Below are 20,720 nucleotides of genomic sequence, written 5' to 3' on the forward strand. Positions count from 1 at the left end.
TAAAGATGAGATTCACCTTAGAACAATAGCATTAAGTTGTTATCCTTTTGCTTACAAAAAGTCACAATTCTGTTTTTACCAAATTATTTTATAGCATAGAGAACAGTCCTCTGTTCTTTTCTCTGAAACATGGAGGCAAAAACTTTTGTAAATGATGGATTTATAGATTAAACTCTGTATAAAAGAGCATTTATCCATACAGACTGATTGATTCAAAAACATTCCAGAGGTATAATGGGAATCATTTCTCCCACTCTGTGTTATAAGTGTATGCAATATGCCTCACAGTGACAGAAACAATGGCCTCTTTCACTGCCTGCACCAGGCAGGAGATGGGCTGGTGCATTATGGGAAGCAGACAGGCTCTTACAGTTCAACGCAGATACTTCAGAGGGGCCTCGCATTAACCCAGGCAACAAGGAATAGCTCTTAAACTTTCAGACATGGGTCATGTGTAAATAATGAAACTGTGTCTGGATCTGAAGGCAGGCAGCTCACGAACCTCTTACAGCTCCTGCTCTTTCTGCAGAATATTATGTGTTTCACATGGACGTCGTCTTAAATCTGATATAAAAGTGTTTTCAATTTCACTTTTAGTGCAGTCCTCCACAACTGATACTCGTCTGTCCTACATTAAAACACCAACTCTTCCCCCTTTTTTCCACAGACATGGTAGCCTTCAAATATAAGGGAATTCAAGCTGTATGATCATTTATCTGGAGTTCAGAGGTAAATCCCTATTTGAGGGTATCACTGACTAAACTGGATTAGGAGCGTTGTCCTGATTGACATTTAATTCTGGAGGAGCAAAGATGAAGAGCATTTTGCTTTTCAGATGGCCATGTTCCAAAGTGTTGCAACATGTTCCAAGCTACACATCAGCACTGTGAGGCTATCTCAAGTGGAAGGAATGCAGATACATTCTGTGTCATGAGAAACAAATGTGCTTTTCCTGTGGTGACAAGCCAAAATGTCTGCTGTGAAACACCTGCTGAGTCAGAGCTGCATTCCTCCCATGTTTTTACAAAGACAGGAGGAGGAGGGGCTTTAGTTGTCCTTCTTTATTGGATCCACATGTGAGTCAAAACTCTATGTTATGGAGTCACGAATGTTCATAACACAGCAACAGGTTTGAAATTAAATGTTTGACTGCTGACACTGAACTATACTAAATAAACTAAATCAACTCCTACATCCAGAAAACTAGCTCCATTTCAGAAATGATCAAACACAACTTAGAACAGAGCTAAACACTATTTGATTCTCATAAAAGCATAAACCTAAGTACCACTTCAGGCAAAAAAAAAAAAAAAAATGAAGAGCCACTTAAAATTGGCTCAATATAAAAAAAATTGGGTAATATGTCTACACACACAATACTCTGCAAAACTCAGCAAGGACACTTCCTCTTTCCATCCCATGCCTAATTCATAGCAATCAACGCAGTTTGGTGCAAAAATGCCACGTGTTTCATAATAAAGGGTGAGTTATCTATATAAATCATCGAAACGTTTATGGCAGAGATACAGCAGCAGCATCACTGGACACTCAAGAAACATGTAGCAGAAAAAAATGGTTGTATTTAATCAATGTTTTATCACAATCTGTATTTAGAGAGTGATAGATCCAGATATCGTTTACCTGTGAAGACGTCAGTATGTTATATTAGCCAGAGGGATTCTGGGTATAGCTATGATAAAATCATACAGAACAGGGAAAACAGGGGTACATAATATTCTTATATGCTGATGACATGTTCCTGCCAGTCTTCCCAACTGAATTATTTAGGTCGTTTTTAGAATATATCTTTAACAATCCAAAGCCTATTAATACAAAATTATGCAATGGTGATATTGTATTGAATTGTGATGACAATATCATTTGTAATAAGTCCAAGTTCATCCCTCCTGTTTCTCATATCTGTTTCCAACGCTTTCTGTGACCTTCAACTTGTTGGAGATTTTAATCTGTCTGGTGTGGATATCTACTGCTGTAAGATCTACTACTGCCTGAATATTACCTCACGTTCAATAAATTAGAAGTTATGTCTCAATCAGCCTCGTTTGTCAGGTTAAAAATATCTTTTGAAAAAAACAGCCTTTACGGAGGTATCAAACATACTTTTCATTAAGCCCACATTTCTGTTTTTAAAAATTATTGATGTTTTTTTTGTTTGATGTCATATTCTCATGTTAAATGTCATGTTTCCATTAGCTGTAAGTGGAAAATCATAATCAACAGAAGTAAAGGCTTTCAAACATCCATCACTGAGTAATTAATTTAAATAATGTGTTTTGCTTAGTGGTGAAATAATTGGGCTCTTCAATAATATTCAAAATTTTTAAATATGTCTGTACAGGAAAAATGCGATGACACTTGAAATACGTTTATCAATAATCGTTACATTCCCTTCATTTCCATTGCTTGAATAATTCTTTAAGACACTTTTCAGTCTTTTTAGGTTCATTTGCAGCAACAACAAAAAAAAATCTAGACTTAAATTTAGATTATCATACTGCGAATGCTACCATAGAGTGGTTCAGTTCACAGCAGTCAGGAGTCCAGACCTAAATTAAACTGTCATCTGCAGTTTGAACATTCAAGTTCAGACATGACCTGAGAAGAATAAGGAAACATTTCTGTCTCTAGATGTGCAAAGTTGGTACAGATACGGCTCTGGGGAAAGAAACTTCAGATTTTACTTTTTATAGGTATATGTTTGTGTAAAATGAACATTGTTCTTTTATTCTATGAACTACTGACAACCTGTCGCCGAAATTCCAAGTAAAAAATTTTGTATTTATTTGCAGAAAATGAGAAATGGTGAAATTTGCTTTCAGACCTCAAATAATGCAAAGAAAACAAGTTGATATTCATTTAGAAACAATGCTAATATTTTCACTAAGGAGGAGTTCAGAAACCAATATTTTGTGGAAGAACCAGGAGGTTTCCTAAATTTTAGTATATATTGAAATATAGAAAATTAATCATCTATTGGATGAGTGGCAGTGTACTGTAGACAAATGTACACAACAAAACCCAGATACTATAAATAAAACTGAGTCTTAAAGCTCAGTCTGGTATTTTTACATTCTCAGGTCCCTTAAAGTTTAAGATTTTTAAGAACCCGTTCCCCAGTGTTGGTCTGTTTACCCAATCATACCATCACCTGCTGCTGACGGCATCAATGTGCTGTTCTGACCCAAGTAGCACTATCTCTCTATCTCCTTTCCAAATATTTAATAATGAGTACAATTGTTGGCAGAAGCAAAAACAAAAACATATATTTCATCTGCTCTTAATAAACTTTAGTGTAAAAAGAAGCAGAGACTGAGCAGGTGTCAGAGCGGGATCCACAGACACCAACTGCTCCACGTGCTCTGGGCACTGTCACAACTTCTGGTCCTACTACTGCACTTAATCTTTACAACTTCCACTGTACCACAAACCATGGCTCACCAGCATCACAACATACACACACACACTCCCACCCCCACCCCCACCTGGTGTTTATTTGAAGACTATGAAGAAAAACGTAGTCCTCACTTTGTGTAGTTAAGAGAACATGAACGTTTCCACAGAAGATCACCAAAGAATGGTACTTTCTCTTTTAAAAGCTTCTCCAGATCTGCTTGATTGTCGCTTCTGACAGACAGGGTGAAACTGTAGGACTGGTGTTACAGAGAGCGTTATTATGGGACATGTTCAAACAACCGCACAGGCAGAGCAGAGAAAGCTGTGGATGAATTATCATTAAAAATTAACTATAATACAGACTGTGCTATAGCACCTGCAAAGGAAGTCAGACAAGGAAGCTTTATTTCCTTTGCAACAGTTAGTTATAAATGGAAACGCACACATTGCCAAGCATTCATTAGTTTTGAGCAATGTAGTTTTTGCTGTCGTTAACAACATGGATGTGGGCTTGATTCTTTCCTGGCGACTTTATCTGATGTGATTTAATTTAAAAATAGTTTTCTCTCAATAACACATTTGTGTGAACATCTAACAGTATAAAAGTCATGGGAAATTTTGCCGCTGTGTGAATAAAGAAGATCTATTGAACAGTAATGAAGATGTGTGCAGCAGTAGCACAGTTTTTGTTTGTGTTTTGTCAGCATGCCTTCACACAGCCTAACCACAACAGGAAAAAACAGCCTTCCTGCCAAAGAAACAAATCAGGTTTTGACATGTAGAAACAAACCTTGTGAAGCATAGAAAGTGTTTGTTTTACTTACAGACTTGTCCTTCATCTTCGGGGGCTGATTAGTGATCATTTATCCACGAGCAGCGTGAGGACACATCACTGTCAGTCAGAAAGATCCGAGGTGGGACAGATGATTGGCAGCTCAGCGCAGCGTGGGGAGGGCGGCCCTGCAGCACCAACACAGACCCTCCTATCATCCACAGTTACTCATCCCTTCTCACATGAAAGCTGCGCAAACATGTGCGCCACGCTCAAGTCAGACATTTTACAAGAACACTTCCCATCACATTAGGCAACTCAAAAAGACACAGTGTGTTCTACTGGAGGGGGCCGGGGGGGAGAGGGGGGAAATTATTGGTTTTTATTAAAAAACAGACATACTAAAAAAAATCCGACAGAATCATGCTGCAAAAAAAGGAATAAATATAATTAAACACTTTCTTTCAGGAGTAAAAATAAGAGCAAAAGGTTTTTAAAAAATAAGAACAGAACTTTAGGTTTTCTTTAACTGGGTGACTAAAATAAAGCAGAATTGTTTTTTCTTCAGGGTAAAATATATCAATTAAAATAAGTCTGTTGCGTTATAGATGGAAAACTGAACTGCAGAAAATACTGTAAGATTTCTTTGTACTAAAACATGCCAGACTCTTTCCTTCCTTATTTTCCTCTTTTTCTTTCTTTCTTTCTTTCCTTCTAATTTTATTAACTTTTTAAAGCTCATCTAATCAACATATTTTTGTTAACTACAGAAAGTACAAACACATGATCCTTGCAATTGTATTTTAAAATAATACGTTTCAAACAAAAGCTTTGAATTCCTTATGAAATAAAACTTTCCCACATTTTGCAGCACAGTTTTTTGATTTTAGCTATTTATTGTTAAGTATTTAAAAATAATAATGCATAAAACTCAAAATAAAATTAAATAATTTAGAAAGAGCAATGCTCAAGGAAAATAATGTATAAGACATGCTATCTAAAATGTATCGCAAAAAACAAACAAAAAATCCCCAGACACACTGCCAGGGCATGTTATATTTCTGGAAATAAAAAAAACATTTTTAACAAAATGATTATGTACATGAAATGCTCTTATTTTTATCAGAACTGTAAAAAGATAAAACTTTTTAAAAACCTTTTAAACTGTATAAATAAATCCTTAGTAAGGAGGCTGGATTAAAACACTATAAATATCAGTTCATGTTTTTTATGTTTTAAACTAAAAATATAAGAAAACAGCATAATTTAAAAGAGAACAGATTTTGAAAGGTTTGTTATTTTATTAATTATTTTTGTATTTTTCAAAGAAATACAATTCATGCATGAATTATTTTTTAAAATGATTTTTTTCAGTTTTGCTTTTCAAACTGACTGTTGATAATTTTTACAAGTAAAAGCTGATAATCACAGTTTACTCAGTTCCAATAACAAATCAGCTGCTGTGCTGCATTTCTGTAGTATTTGTTGAAAGAAAAAAGAGAAACCAGGGACAAGATGAGAATAAAACAAGAAGAAAAATAAAAGGAGGTACCACTCTCACACATATTTCACCAGCTGTAGATCAGCTGGAATGCTTCCAAGCTGCTTGAATGCTAAGAACCAATCGTGAGGGAGACCAGCTGGGATGTGGTGTCATTTTCAATTTTGGATCAAATATGAAAAGTGTATAAAAGTCAGAGGGAGAAGCAGACAGGTGTCCACACAGAGCTGTTCTGACGCTGACGTGGAACTCAGCAGTGACTCAACATCAACAGAGGACCTTAGATGCCTGAGTCTGCTTGACCTTTCTCCATCTGCCCTTAATGCCACCGGCTGGGCAGCTAGCTGAACACAGCAGCATGTGAGGGGGCAGAAGGGTAAATGCCCCAGCTGACCAGGAAGTCATAGAATCCTAATTTTTCTTTTCCTTCTCCGTTCTTTTTGGTACTACAAAGTTCACTCCAGAAATAACAACTGTCAAACTAGAGCTGATATTTTTGTTCCCCATCTGTTATCCATACCTGCTGGTCCTTGCAGTCAGACATTGTCAGTTGTTTGGGGTGGGGCAGTGGGGCAGTGGGGCTTTGGCGGGTATATCTGGTGTAGTACTCAATGGACAACTTTTTCTGTTGCTCATCATTTTCGTTCATGATTTCATTTAGTTGTTACATAAACTCTTCATATTCATTATTGAGTGAATGAAATAAAATAATTCTCTGTGATAGCTAGCCCACTGCTAGCATTCATCCATGACCTTTTTTCCGGTTACACTGGACCCCATTTTTCTAACCAAGCAGGAGCAAAACCACTAAATGACTTTATCAACATGGGAAACATTTCTTATTTTTCTGCAAGGCAAACATTAGGAAGAGACACTAAATAAAAGCTAAATAAGTAAAAGACAATAAAAATGCAATCAAACCAGTAAATGAATCTAAAAGTGTCTTCAGCTTATTCTTAAAAAATTCATTTGACCTGCATCACTCATCTCACAACCAAACCAACAAAGCTGACTGGCTTAAAGCTTGTTTTCTTCAGACCTTCAGTGTGAGTTCTTTAAAATCTGGAACTACTGAAAAAATAATGATGCATCAAAATCAACCCAGCTGCCAATCACTAACACATTTTGATTTTAATAAGCAAAGATTCCAAGAAATGTATTTTACGGAAATTATTAAAGCATTTTTGAAATTGTCGAATTTACTAAACATACATGATGTATTAACTTTTAAATGTCAAAACCACCAACGATATAATTACATATAGCATGAATATTTCAGGTTGAAGTAATTTCCAGAGACTGGCATGTTTAAAGTAGAAAAATATATGTATATGATATTTTGAAAGCAGTTTTTGGGAACCAGTAAATTATTATGACTTATTAAAGATTATAGATGCATAATAAAAATGATCAATTTTTATTATGCATACATCCATTTTTAAAACAACAGATTGTATAAAATGTTGCCATCTCATCCATGACTTTATTGTGACATTATGGTTTGGACTTCAACCCATAGGTTCACTTCACATGTTCCTAGTAAGACTCGGTATCTTGGTTCAGTTTAGTTCAGGAAAAACTAGGAAACAGACCAGAACCTTTCCCAATTTAAATTCCTCATACATGAAATCTACTCCTCTTGTTGTAGAATGATTTTTTTCCCTTTTTTGCTTTATTGTTTCTTGCTTAGACAGAAACACAAAGGGAAAAGTTGATCTCAGAGAACTTGGGGCTGCGTGTTGAAAATGGTAAAAAGCCACAGGCAGCAAATCCTGCTGATCTCGTTGTGAGCTTACAGGTTTACAGTGCTGCGAGGGGCTCGGTGCAGGAAGTGGGCTCATTACTGCTCTTCCACGCCCACAGCCTCCTCATTCCCACCCACCACTAAGCCAACTCTCCCCACCACCACCTCTCCACCCCAACCACCTGTGCTAGTCTCACAGGATGCCCCCCCTTCTCTCCCCCCAACTCTCTTCTTCTCTTGTACAGCTGCACTTCTTTACCAAACCGCACACTCAACATGCTTTGTTGTTTTACACTTCACTGCTTCAACAACATCACTGATGGGAAGACTTTTTTGCTAGACTGCTACACGTTGCATATTGTGGGTTTTAAACATACTTTTCACTAAGCCTATATTTCTGTGTTAAAAAATATTTTTATTGGTGTGATGTTATATTCTAATAAGGGATGTATCTTTAACTTGTTCATTTGATTAATTCAAACATAGATCCTAACACGTTCAAATTTTTAACTCAGTTAATCACATTTGTTCCACCTACAAAACTTCCAAACAAAATCTTTGTATTTGTGTATAAATCTGACACACAAGCAACACCAGCAAACAGCAGCGATGGACGACTGGGGTTCATTTCTGCTTCAAAAAACGACCTGATGGGACGCTGGATAAGACTTCAAGTTGTGGTAAAAGAAGTTAGTCTATCAACAAAGCTATTCTGGCCTGAAAAAGCATCTCAATGCTAACATCAGCACAGACATCCACAATGCTAACATCCACAGTCACATTTGTAAAGAAGCTCCATGAATGACCGGGAGTTCCTGAAACTCTGAGAGGCTGAATAGAAAGAATCTGATCCAATCTGATGGAGCAGATTAGAACAGATTAAAAGCAATAAATATATTTGCTGTTGAGCTCATATGTTTCTTTACTCAATAATGTAGCAGCAAAAAGATTTTTTAATAGAGAATGTTCCTTATTTTGCATACATATAATTTTTGATTAAAATGGGATTCATTGTGAATAATTAATTGGAGATCCTGATTAAAAATTTTAGACTGGCGACCTGTCCAGGGCGTACCCCGCCTCCCGCCTGGAACGTAGCTGGAGATGGGCACCAGCAACCCTCCCGACCCCATTAGGGACGAGGGTGAGCAGACAATGGATGGATGGATTAAAAATTTTAATCAAAACCCAAGCCTAATTTAAATATTAAATGTGAAGTTTTCATTGTTGTAAACAAAAAATTACCTTCATAAGAAATAAAGGTGGGAAAACATCATTCTGTGTGGAATTAATCTGTACAATGTCACAGGTTTAGTAAACACACACACCCACACACCACATAACACCCTTGTCCCTAGTGGGGTCGGGAGGTGCTGGTGTCTATCTCCAGCTAACATTCCAGACGAGAGGCGGGGTCACCCTGGACAGGTCGCCAGTCTGTCACAGGGCAACACAGAGACAAACAGGACAAACCCACCATGCACAGGGAGAAAATGCAAACTCCGTGCAGAAAGACCCTGGGCTGGGAATCAAACCCAGGACCTTCTTGCTGCAAGGCAACTGTGCTGCCAACTGCGCCACTGTGCAGCCATATACTATATATATATATATACAGTAAATATATATATATAGATATATATATATATATCTATATATATATAATATATTGTATTATATATATATAATAAATAAAAAAATCCCTTCTCACCCACCGCGGGTGGTTCTTATCCTCTGAGCTCGGGTCCTCTACCAGAGGCCTGGGAGCTTGAGGGTTCTGCGCAGTATCTTGGCTGTGCCAAGGACTGCACATTTCTGGACTGAGATGTCTGATGTTGTTCCTGGGATCTGTTGTAGCCATTGGTCCAGTTTGGGGGTGACTGCCCCGAGGGCCCCGATGACCACAGGCACCACTGTGGTCTTCACCTTCCAGGCCCTCTCCAGTTCCTCCCTGAGGCCCTGGTATTTCTCTAGTTTCTCGTGCTCCTTTTTCCTGATGTTGCAGTCGCTTGGTATTGCTACATCTACCACAACGGCTTTCCTCTGTTGTTTATCCACTACGACAATGTCTGGTTGGTTCGCCATTACCATTTTGTCTGTCTGGATCTGGAAGTCCCACAGGATCTTAGCTCTGGAGTTCTCCGCCACCTTTGGGGGTGTTTCCCACTTTGATCTCGGGGTTTCCAGTCCATATTCTGCACAGATGTTTCTGTACACTATGCCTGCAACTTGGTTATGTCGTTCCATGTACGCTTTCCCTGCCAGTATCTTGCACCCTGCTGTTATGTGCTGGACTGTCTCAGGGGCCTCCTTGCACAACCTACACCTTGGGTCTTGTCTGGTGTGGTAGATCTGGGCCTCTATTATATATCTGTAGATATATATATATATATATATATATATATATATATATATATATATATATATATATATATATATGTGAGCAGAACAAAAGAGAGCCATATAGAAGGATATGATCTCACACTTCAGAGGAAAAAAAAGAAAAAGATGTATTTATATATATATATATATATATATAAATACATCTATATGTATATATACATACATGTATGTATGTATGCATATAGTACATAATAGATAGATTATGTACTATCTATATATAAATAGTTAGGTAGATAAATATTTTTTATTACACATAAATAATATTTATATATTATTTTATTACACATAATTATGCACCAAATAAATATTAAACAAATCTCTCTGCAAAAGCAAGAATGTACTGATGATTGCACCATTACTGACAAGCATCTTACTGTTTCATTGTTCTCTGTGCGATGTCAGTGAGCAGAACAAAAGAGAGCCATATAGAAGGATATGATCTCACACTTCAGAGGAAAAAACACGGCAGCTTTCCCCTGCCTGTGCAGAAGTGGAGAAAACCACGCTGAAACTATCACTTTTCAATCAGACGTGTTTATTTTAAGAAACTCAAACGTTATTGACCATTGGCTAATACCTATCTGCTGTCAGGTGCAAACCTAGTAGGGGTGATAAGAGAGGCTCGGCTGAAGCAGCAGGAAGCTGTTTAACTGACAAAAGCAGCACAAGCAGCTTTCAAAGTTCCAGTTTGTCAAAAATAAATAGAGCCGGATGCCTTCAGATCTAAATGTACAATCATGCTTGATTGCACACTTTATCTGCAAACAATTATTTTTTTAATTTCTATTTGTCTGCATAACATTTTCTGTATATTTAATATCTTATTTACAGGCAAGAGAAGAAAAACAAAATGCTGCAAAACTTCCCAACAACAGAAGGAGATGTTTCTGACCTACAGCGCTTCCATCGGCTCCCTCTCCGTCATTAAAGGCTCAAATCAACATTTCAACAGCAATTCTCTTCACCATAACATAAAAGCAAAGATAAATCAATGTAACGCTTTGTTCAACCTTCAATAAAAAAGCAAATAACTATTTAAAGGATATTTGGAATGGTAATAGAAAGAAGTATTACCGGTACAAGTACCGTACTCTCACCATAGTCAGAACTGTTTTAACAAAATAATAACACTTTAATGATGTTATTACTTTACATTATTTTAATAATGTAAAGCATCATATTCTTCAAGTGAACTAAAACATTGGCATGGGGTGCCAGGGTTTTCTTTACCAGCTGATTCCTACAGTCTGTGCCTTTCTGCCGCCCCGCACACACTCACAGGACAGAATACATGGAGCAATGATCCGACAGCAGCATGAGGCTCACACAGTTTAGCACACACTAATGAAACACACAATTACCTAAATCATTTTCATGTTGTGTATATAAAGCAGCTGTATACAAATTATTTGGGGCTTGAAGAAATAAAAAAAGTGCTACTTCCTAAAAACAATTAGAAAAATCTGAATATTGTATACATATGTTTGTTTGTATCTTAAATTGCAGGGTAGGAGAAACACTAAAAGATGAGTTCCTATTCATTTAATCTTTTAAATGAATAGGAACTTTAACAGAAAAAAGGTTAATAGTGGGTAAATATGTGAGTCCTATTTAAATATCTGTAACATGTTATTTCAGAAAATATACTGTATCACATTTCAAAGGTTATCGCCCCAAACTATTACTGTTACATTTTTGGGGCATATTCTACTGAGGTGACAGGATGGTGAACTTTTAAATCTGTTGTGACAAATGGTTGCATATTTCTGCAGAAAAAAATAATAATGTCTTGGTTCTGCAAAGCCTCTTGAAGCCAGATTAATGTTTTAAAACATGAAGTGTTTACTATTTTATATCCAATATCTGGATTTAGCTCTGAATCAAACACCCTTCCACTGAATAAGTTCTTCATTGGTGACAGAACAAGTTCTAGTGATTTACCTGACTGTGTCACTGAATTTATTCAATGAGTTAAAATGTTTATGTAATTTTACTTTATTCATTTATTTATAATGGTACTATTTCAAAGCCATGTCAGTGTTAAGATGTAATTTTAAACTTATTCTTAAATTTAAAAACAGAGTGATGTTGTTAAAGATTATATTACTGTTAGGGTGAAATTGTTCTTTATATAGATTGTGAAGCATAACCTCACAGCAACACTGAAGTTCTTCTGTCTTGCTTTATTAAAATACCCAGCTGCCATTGTAATGAGTGAAACAGCTGATTGTAGAGATAAAGCCTGTGTGTGTGATTAGGTTAAAGTGAAACACTGGAAGTGTTTGCCTGAAATATGGCAACACTGGAAATACAACCCTGTTTAATATGAATAACCTCAGCAATTCTGAGGAATGATAACAATAATAATGTAATTATTTGAAAGACATTAACCTGGGTTGATTTCTTGAAAATGACTCTGCCACTGTGACCAACTGCGATAAAAGAAGACTGGGGATCTTTAACTGATACCACTTTCTGATGTCAAACTAGCAGTTCATTATTTTAACATAACTCCACCTCATGGTTATAACATGATCAATATAAATTCCAGGTTGCTCTAGACAAATCACATTTGTAATATTTTAAAAAATTCACACAAAAGTTGCAGGTTTTCTTATTTTAAAAATAAACCAATTTTTTTAAATGTATAGGAACGTTTTTGTCGATTAGTCGTAACTTCATTTGCTTTTCATTTACTTCCATAGAAAACCCCAAAGGAGAATTTAGTACTTCTTTAGTGATCACATGTTGTGATTGATTTGACAAGTATCAGAAAAACACTTTAAGATTATTATTAAACTTTGGTCAGGATCTCTGATAAATAGACTATTTCCTCATTCTTCCGAGATTATTCCACAAAGAAACATACATACATACATGCATACATGCATACATGCATACATACATGCATACATGCATACATGCATACATGCATACATACATGCATACATGCATACATGCATACATGCATACATGCATACATACATACATACATGCATACATACATACATACATACATGCATACATGCATACATACATACATGCATACATGCATACATGCATACATGCATACATACATACATGCATACATGCATACATGCATACATGCATACATACATACATACATACATACATACATGCATACATACATACATACATACATGCATACATACATACATACATGCATACATGCATACATACATACATGCATACATACATACATGCATACATACATACATACATACATGCATACATGCATACATACATACATACATGCATACATGCATACATGCATACATACATACATGCATACATGCATACATACATACATACATACATACATACATACATACATACATACATGCATACATGCATACATGCATACATACATACATACATACATACATACATACATACATACATACATACATGTATAAACACACAAGATCACAAGAAATCTTGTGAAATCAGATATATAATGCTTTCACAGATATATAATGTTTCACACACTGCCTTTTTATGTTCATCTTTAATTCAGTCTTTTTTTATGGCATTTATGTCAATATGACATCCTATCGTAAATTTAGATACATTTAAATATGTATAAAGAGTTCTCTGTTCATGTCTATCATTAAACGTTAATGTGCTAAATCAAGTTTATTTTTTAACATTCAAACACTTCAGTTTCCATGAATAAAAATAACTATATGCCCCAAACGTCATATTAGTCAATAAGTATAACCCTCTGAGTTATTTGTCTTAGAAATATATCTTGGTTCTAGGAAATGAGCAAAAATATCACTGTGGAAAAATTATTTTTAACTACACCATGTTCCAAATTATTATTCAAGTGATATTTTCTCAGATTTTCTTAAATGGTCAATGCAAATGTTGGTCAGTATAATTTTCAAGTCATGAACTATTTCAGTATAAATCAAATTTTACTGAACAAAGCTCCCCATAAGAACAGTATTTTTTTTCAAAAAAATAAACTCAAAATGCACTGTTCCAAATTATTATGCACAGCAGATTTTCTAAACAATTTATGGATTATAAAGGATTGCAAACGGTCATTGTGCAGCATTAAGTGGTCACATGTACTAAAATCAAAAGCTATTTCAATCAAAAACATCTTAACAGACCGAATTACATGTTAACATAGGACCCCTTTTTTGATATCACAGCACAATTCTTGCATCCATTGAACTTGTGAGTTTGTGGATAGTCTCCTACAAGATGGCTGCAATTTATTATCTAAAGTTAGTCAGACATGTATGTTCCACAGCATGACACACTGATCTGATCTACTTTTCCAGTCTGATGATGTCTTCAGCTGTAGTCCAGAACAGGTGGAAGCTATGTTTGAACGTGTACTGTTATTAATGCTGCATCTTTAGCTGTTAAATTTACTGTAAAATTTTTCTTCCTATCTGTGTCTACATTGATGCTGTGTTGTACCTGTCTGCTGATGAACTCATGTGAGCTATCAGAGTTCAGACGATAACCTTACTGTAAAATTCCCTCTCTGGCTCTTTACCAGCTGTTTCATCCATTTCATCATTAATTACTAAAATAGGCGCACTGTGTTCCTTCTGTGCAACATAAACATCATGTGTTGACTGTTAAGTTTATATTGCAGAACCCTCAAATCCAGTAAACATCAGACGTTAGGTTGTGGGCAAACATAGTTTCACATCTAAAATAGGTCTATAAAAGATCAGCTCCTCATTAATCTGCTGAACAGGAAGGCTGTTGTGACTTTCCTCAACCAGTAAACACATTTCACGGAGGGACAAGCTGCCTTAGTCTCTGACATTTTTCTTAGATCATAAGATTGAATTTTAATGTTTCTCAGCCACAGATAACAAACAGTGGAGTTGATCATAACTACACGTGTTTGCACCACTTCCATCACCGGAGGTGAGCGGGTTACTATTAATATGATTCAGACATAGCCTGGAGTTTTAATGCCTCTCTGGTGAACAACACACCTTACAGCCATTGGTCTAAATTTCCACAGCTGATAAAAAATAAATAAATAAATAAATGTTGCAATATTCAGTCAGTGGATCATTCAGAATCCAGTCTAATTCAAGCATATTTTCAGCCTTTCATATATATATATATATATATATATATATATATATATATATATATATATATATATATATATATATATATATATATATATATGAGGATGGAAGGGTCTTTGTGATTGGCCGAGCCCCGGACAGGCAGCACGGTGTCAGGGATGGAAGGAAGCTCAGTCCCAATCAGTCTCTCTATGCATTGCCAGTCAGAGGTGTTACATGCTCCAAACCAGACTGATACATTTATACACACATATTTGCACACACATAGTTACATAAACATACAGGTATATATCTATACATGTACAAATATGTGGGCTTCTGAAACCAACCAATCACCAGAGAAATCAGAACAGCCCTTCATGTTGTTACTTTCCAGTCCAGTATGTTCTGGCTGAGCATGTGACTGCACCAGGGTCAGTAGAACACTGACCCTGGACCAACCATCTCCGTCACCTTGACATGATCGAATACAATCCAGTAAAATCAGGAAAGCCCACCACAGTTAATGATATCTGGGAAGGATCCCTCATGACTACTTGAAGATCTTGAGTCACTTTGACAAAAACCTCTTTTACAGTGTTTGAATTCCTCAGCTATTAGGTTCAGATGTGCATCATTTAATTAGCTCAGTAAGACCTGATCTTACTGAGATGCATGGGAGAGTTGAGAAGGTCATGCTCTCCACCTGAGGCAGAGCAACAAGCTTATGAGACCATCAGGCAGGTTTGATGGAACCATCAAGATCATTTACACAAGTTGAATATCTCTGAGATACAATGAGAGCAAAACAACAAGCAAACAAAACAGAGCAAGAAGAAATCTGCCTGCTTCTCTGCAAGTATCTGAGCTGGGCTGCAAACAGAAAGGCAGACCGTACAGCTGCAGAGTGGAGGGATGTGGGCCCACCCGGGACACTGCAATCTGATTTTATGTGTCCAGCAAAACCACCACTGGAGGTGGCAGGAGAAGATGAAGCAGCCACAACATGATGAAGTGAGGAAGGGACAGCTGTACTGAAACAAGAAGGGAAACAATAGCTCCTGTTGTAAAGTGCTGAATCTGACGCTCCACTCAACAGTCCTGCTCCATCCTCACATGGCTGACATGCCTTTAAGCTGACGTGGAGGAGTTAGGGGAATATATCCCCCCACCTCACCACCCACCTCTCTTTCCAGGCTGAGGAACTGATTTGGGATGTTAAGCGTGAGTTGATGAGCGTCCCACAGAAAAAGCACAGAAAAAGAGGAAAATCAGTGCCTGAATGTACAACTTTTTCTATAAGGTCCTCTCAGTCAGGTTAGTCACACTTTGCTCCTTTTAAAATAAAAAAAAAGCAACTTAATAAGACGATTCACGCTTAGAGACTATCTTGTTTTGTTGTGACATGCATCTGCATTCAGGAGATATCACTCAGTCACATCTATTCCAGCTGCAATTTCATGAATCATTAACCCATTAGTGCTTGGTTACTTCTGAACACAAGGAGCTTCTTCACTCATTATGGTTTTAATTTGAAACATAAAACATGAATCACCCGGCTCAGCAGATAACTGAAAGGGGTGGAGAGTTGAGGCCTGGTGGAGGGCGGGGGGTCTAACCCTGGATGCTCCAGTTCAGCATGCACAGACTGAAAAAAGTGGTGGGTCAGCAGGGTAGCTTAGAAGATTGCTATTGCCTTGTGGGATTTCTGCTCCAGCTGCCAGCCCTGAGGGACTCGTTATGCTAGGATCCCCAAAAAACTCCCTCAGACTGAGAAATGTTCCCAAACCAAGCCGCAGTTAATGGATGGAGCTTACATAATAGTAGTGAATAAGTCCAAACTTGTTATTCATCTGTTTTAAAGGATGTACTATCTGTTTTTTTTCATGTAGATGACCAGAGTAAAAAAAAAAGAAGAGGTACTTCAGATTAAAGAACATGTTTAGTTCTGTTTATTTTGTAAAATAAAAACTCTCAAGCAGATAGAGATGTAACTTCCAACTATAGAAGTCATATTTTGCTTTTTAAGGTTTACAACAAATATGATTTTTTTTTTTCAAATACCTGTTGGTGATTAAACCAGAGTGAAGTCATTCTCTAAATTCCCTCATCAACAAAAGATAGAAAAATAACTTACTGCATGAGTGAAAAACAAAATCACTTCAAAAGGATCTTTAACAGTTTGTCTTTATAATGTTTCATTGTAAGTTAATGATTTTAGTTGCAAGTTCAGCTTTTAAACTAATTTAAAAAATTCTGAATGTGTAAAAAATGATTTGTCAGCATATAACATCTATTGGAGAAGTTTCATAGAACAAAAGGAACATGGAAGTGCTTTTTGCAAAATTTAAGTCTTGAGTTTTACATTTCCTGTCTTGTTTCCACTAACTTTCTACTTACTGCTAAGAATATAGTTTTCATCTATCTTTGTAAAGTTTTATACAGGGCCCCCAATAAAACTATAAAGCTACAAATAATTGTTTGCACTCATGCACAAACCTGTCTTTTGTTGTCAGTTTTCCTGTAACCAGATATTTTTGGGGGGTAACAGAGCAACTTCAGATCAATTTCATCCAGATTCCAGGACAGATCACCTGACTGGACGAAAGCTTTAGATTACAGAATTATAAAGGGGGTAAAACAAGAGATTCAAGGTGAGTGATGCAATAACTCAGCAGCAATTCAATGCAACTGGTGAATTTTGTTCTGTAAAAACATGCAGTGCCTTTTGTTTCAAAGTATTACAATTATAGGCTGTTATTTAAAGATTTAAAGATTTGCTTTGCTTCCAGATCTGTCAATATTTTTTCAAAGTATAGAACAGACAGTGAGCTTGTGGGAAGTCAGATTCAATGACTGGAAATCAGATGTTCCACTCATAAGAAGCTGCAGACGGAGCCATCCAGAGCCGGTCCTGCTCTGGAGAACTGGATCAAATTAAAGATTTAAACTAAAGTTTTAACTAATTTCATGATGACCTGAAGCTGAGTCCATGAATGACTTTAACATGTTAATAACTCTGAATCTGACAGTACTGCTTGTAATTGAATGAATTTTCACTGAACTAAAGATACAGAATTGGCTTTGAGTTGGAACAGTTTTTTCCTGTATTTATAATTTCCTAAAGCAAAAAGTACAAAAATATTGTTTTTGCAGATTAAGCACAATAATGATCAGCCAACAGGAATATGTCTAATTACCCACATATGGACATTATATTAATGTTAATATAAAAACATATTGATAAATATGTTTGTCATTTATTCAGTTTCTTCTATATAAACCACAAATATAGCAACAGGCTATGACTGACATTTAAACCTGCCTGAGTCACTCCGGGTAACGGAGCTGGATGGGCTCTGCGTGGGAGAGAAGAAAGGAGCAGGGGGCTACTGTACAGAACAAAGGACTCGGTGCGTGAAACTGCGCATGAGCGCTGCCACCACGCACGTGCTGCAAAGCCAGCTCCATGTCAGTGAAGTTTTTCTACGTCAGCTGCCTTTTAAAAATGACACTGATTACATCCTTATTAGCGCGTCCCACGAACCAGAAGGTGGAATCTAAATGGAGAAAGGACGGAGCAGAGATGCGGCGAGTGATGAAAGGAGGATGAGGATGAGGAGGATGAGGAGGATGGTGGGCGATGATGCCCCCCGCCCGCCCTCCTCCCCCTCTCGCCACTTGTGTTGCATCAGCATTATAGCAGACAAAGGATGCCGAGGATGTCACCGCTGCTGGCGGTGCTGTATCACAGCTTCACTCCGGTCCTTCATCGCGTCCACCCGGTCAGACAGCAGACAGACCGATGTCCCACTAAAACCAGTGAGGACACGGCATTGCTGCCAGACACACACACACGGTCCGTGCGCGTGCACGTGCGTGTTCAACCCTAACAAAGTGAACAAAGCCGTCACAGTCCACTCAACATCTGAACTTGGTCGAATAATATATTCCTCTGTGCGTTCTTGTTATTATTTTATTTGTGTATCTATTTTATATTTAGTCATATTTAAATTATTTACAATATCACACTTATGTATATGTATATACATTTTCAATATAAATGTTATATTGCTTGTGCTTGTATTTGTATTTACCAATATTTAACACTTTGGATGGAGTAGCTGTCAGCATATAAGCACTTTCCCCTTGGGGATCAATAAAGTATATTCTATTTTATTCTGAAACAAAAGGAAACCACAAGTCAAACGCAATTCGAGATTTCAACCTATGGAGTGTGTGAACGAGGAGATCTCACACAGAACTGCTTAGTACAAAGAATCTTCCCAAACACTGTAGAAATGATCAATTATGCGCGTCTTGCATCCCAGCACGTTCCCCCCTCCATCCCTGACAACATGATGAGGTTGACGGGGGGACTGACGAAGCCACACTGCAGCATCCACTCACATGACAATGCAAGATGGGCGCATATTTTTGACAGTCACGGCTTGTAGCTGCCTTAGAAAGAGCCGCTTCTTAGGCTGCTTGTGGACAGCCGTGGGCGTCGCGACCTGCTCCAGATCTGCTTCACATCAAAGGAAACGCAGCGGAGAAAACCGAAACGACCCAGTGGAGAGAAACGATTGAAATGAGTCGGTCGGAGCAAACAAGGCTCGCCCTTACGCAGCAAATATAGCTTTCAGTCCTCAATGTGTGTGTGGGCATGGGTGGGCGTGTGTGTGTGACCATACTAGAAAGAGGTGGAGAACGTTAAATGCACATCCTTTTAAAAGATAAAAATGCAAAAGAATAATTCTAAATCAGTGTGTGGGTGAACTTAAACGTTTATTAAGTGAGAGGGGGTGGAGGGTCAGTGACGCTGCACGGGTTGGGTGGAAGCATTCGGCTGCCAGGATCACTGATCTGGGATCACCAGCGCATCTACGTCTCTAAAACAGAGGAAAAACGGCCGCCGAGCTCAAGGAGAATTGACTCAAAGCACAACAGGATGTGGTACCGAGTTGTGTTTCACTCCTGAACCCGCGTTCACACCCCTACACATTACACCCTTCAATATTCGCACCGCACGCCAAGCTTTCAATATTCGTGCGTGTGGTTTCCCTCTTCTACTTTTTTTAATTCTATAAGTGCCTTTTTTTAGTCCACAAAACTCAACGAAAACTCGCGTGGTTCGAGGCCACGTCTCTGACACTTATGCAAGTTTGCAACTCGGTCTTGGCAGCATCAACAATACATTCTGAGGCAGAGATTCTGAGGAGGCTGGCACATAAAAACCGGAGGCACACAAGGCAGAAAAAGCGTGAATAAACGTGCATGCTAGCTTACCTTTTACTTTCTATTTCTCTCGTTTTCCAGCCCTTTTGTCTGTTTCCCATATAAGTTCTTTCACATGATGGCTCGCTTTGTCGTTTCCTCAAAGCTTCCCGGCTGCAGAAGGTGAGTCCCTTCTAGTCGCCGCAACTTGCGTGTTTTTTTTTCTCGATTACACGAACGACGTAAAAAAAAACAAAAACAACTCAGTCTGTAATTCTACAGTCTGTTGTTGACGTGCGCGCGCGTGCGCGCCTGTAGCAATGTGCGCTGTGTGATCCTTCGCGGCTTGCCGCTCCGTCTCCGCTGTTTGTTACACTCAACTGGAACGCCTACTCTCAGTGGCTACATTGTTGACATTCGGCCGCTGACGTCACCCCACTCCCTCATTCACAACATCGTAGGCGCGCGTTGCTTTGCGTTGCTGTGGGCGGGAAGCGCGCGCGTACTCAGTGGAACGGACGGAGTGGAGTTTCGAGAATCGCCCCGCTGGCCGCCAGCTCAAATCCCACCCCTCGTTCGTCAGCGCGACCCCCTCTCCGG

At 37.8% G+C, this 20,720-nt stretch overlaps 1 protein-coding gene across 2 annotated transcripts in view; it reads right to left on the minus strand.

The window, feature by feature from the left end:
- Positions 1-20,492, minus strand: part of bach2b (BACH transcriptional regulator 2b) — an 83,429-nt gene extending 62,937 nt beyond the window's left edge. Inside the window, exons 1-2 of one of the 2 annotated variants that reach the window (XM_028039867.1) lie at positions 20,193-20,491; positions 4,239-4,374 (exon numbers count right to left, since the gene is read on the minus strand). In XM_028039867.1, coding sequence (XP_027895668.1) covers positions 4,239-4,277 — 39 coding nt within the window. In that variant the 5' untranslated portion in view covers positions 4,278-4,374; positions 20,193-20,491. Of the gene's footprint in view, positions 1-4,238; positions 4,375-20,192 lie in introns of both variants that reach the window. The other variant, XM_028039868.1, reaches the window with a different exon arrangement.
- Between the last annotated feature and the right edge of the window lie 228 nt (positions 20,493-20,720).

The sequence above is a fragment of the Xiphophorus couchianus genome, chromosome 15 (genome assembly GCF_001444195.1).
Source record: "Xiphophorus couchianus chromosome 15, X_couchianus-1.0, whole genome shotgun sequence".
NCBI lineage: Eukaryota > Metazoa > Chordata > Actinopteri > Cyprinodontiformes > Poeciliidae > Xiphophorus > Xiphophorus couchianus.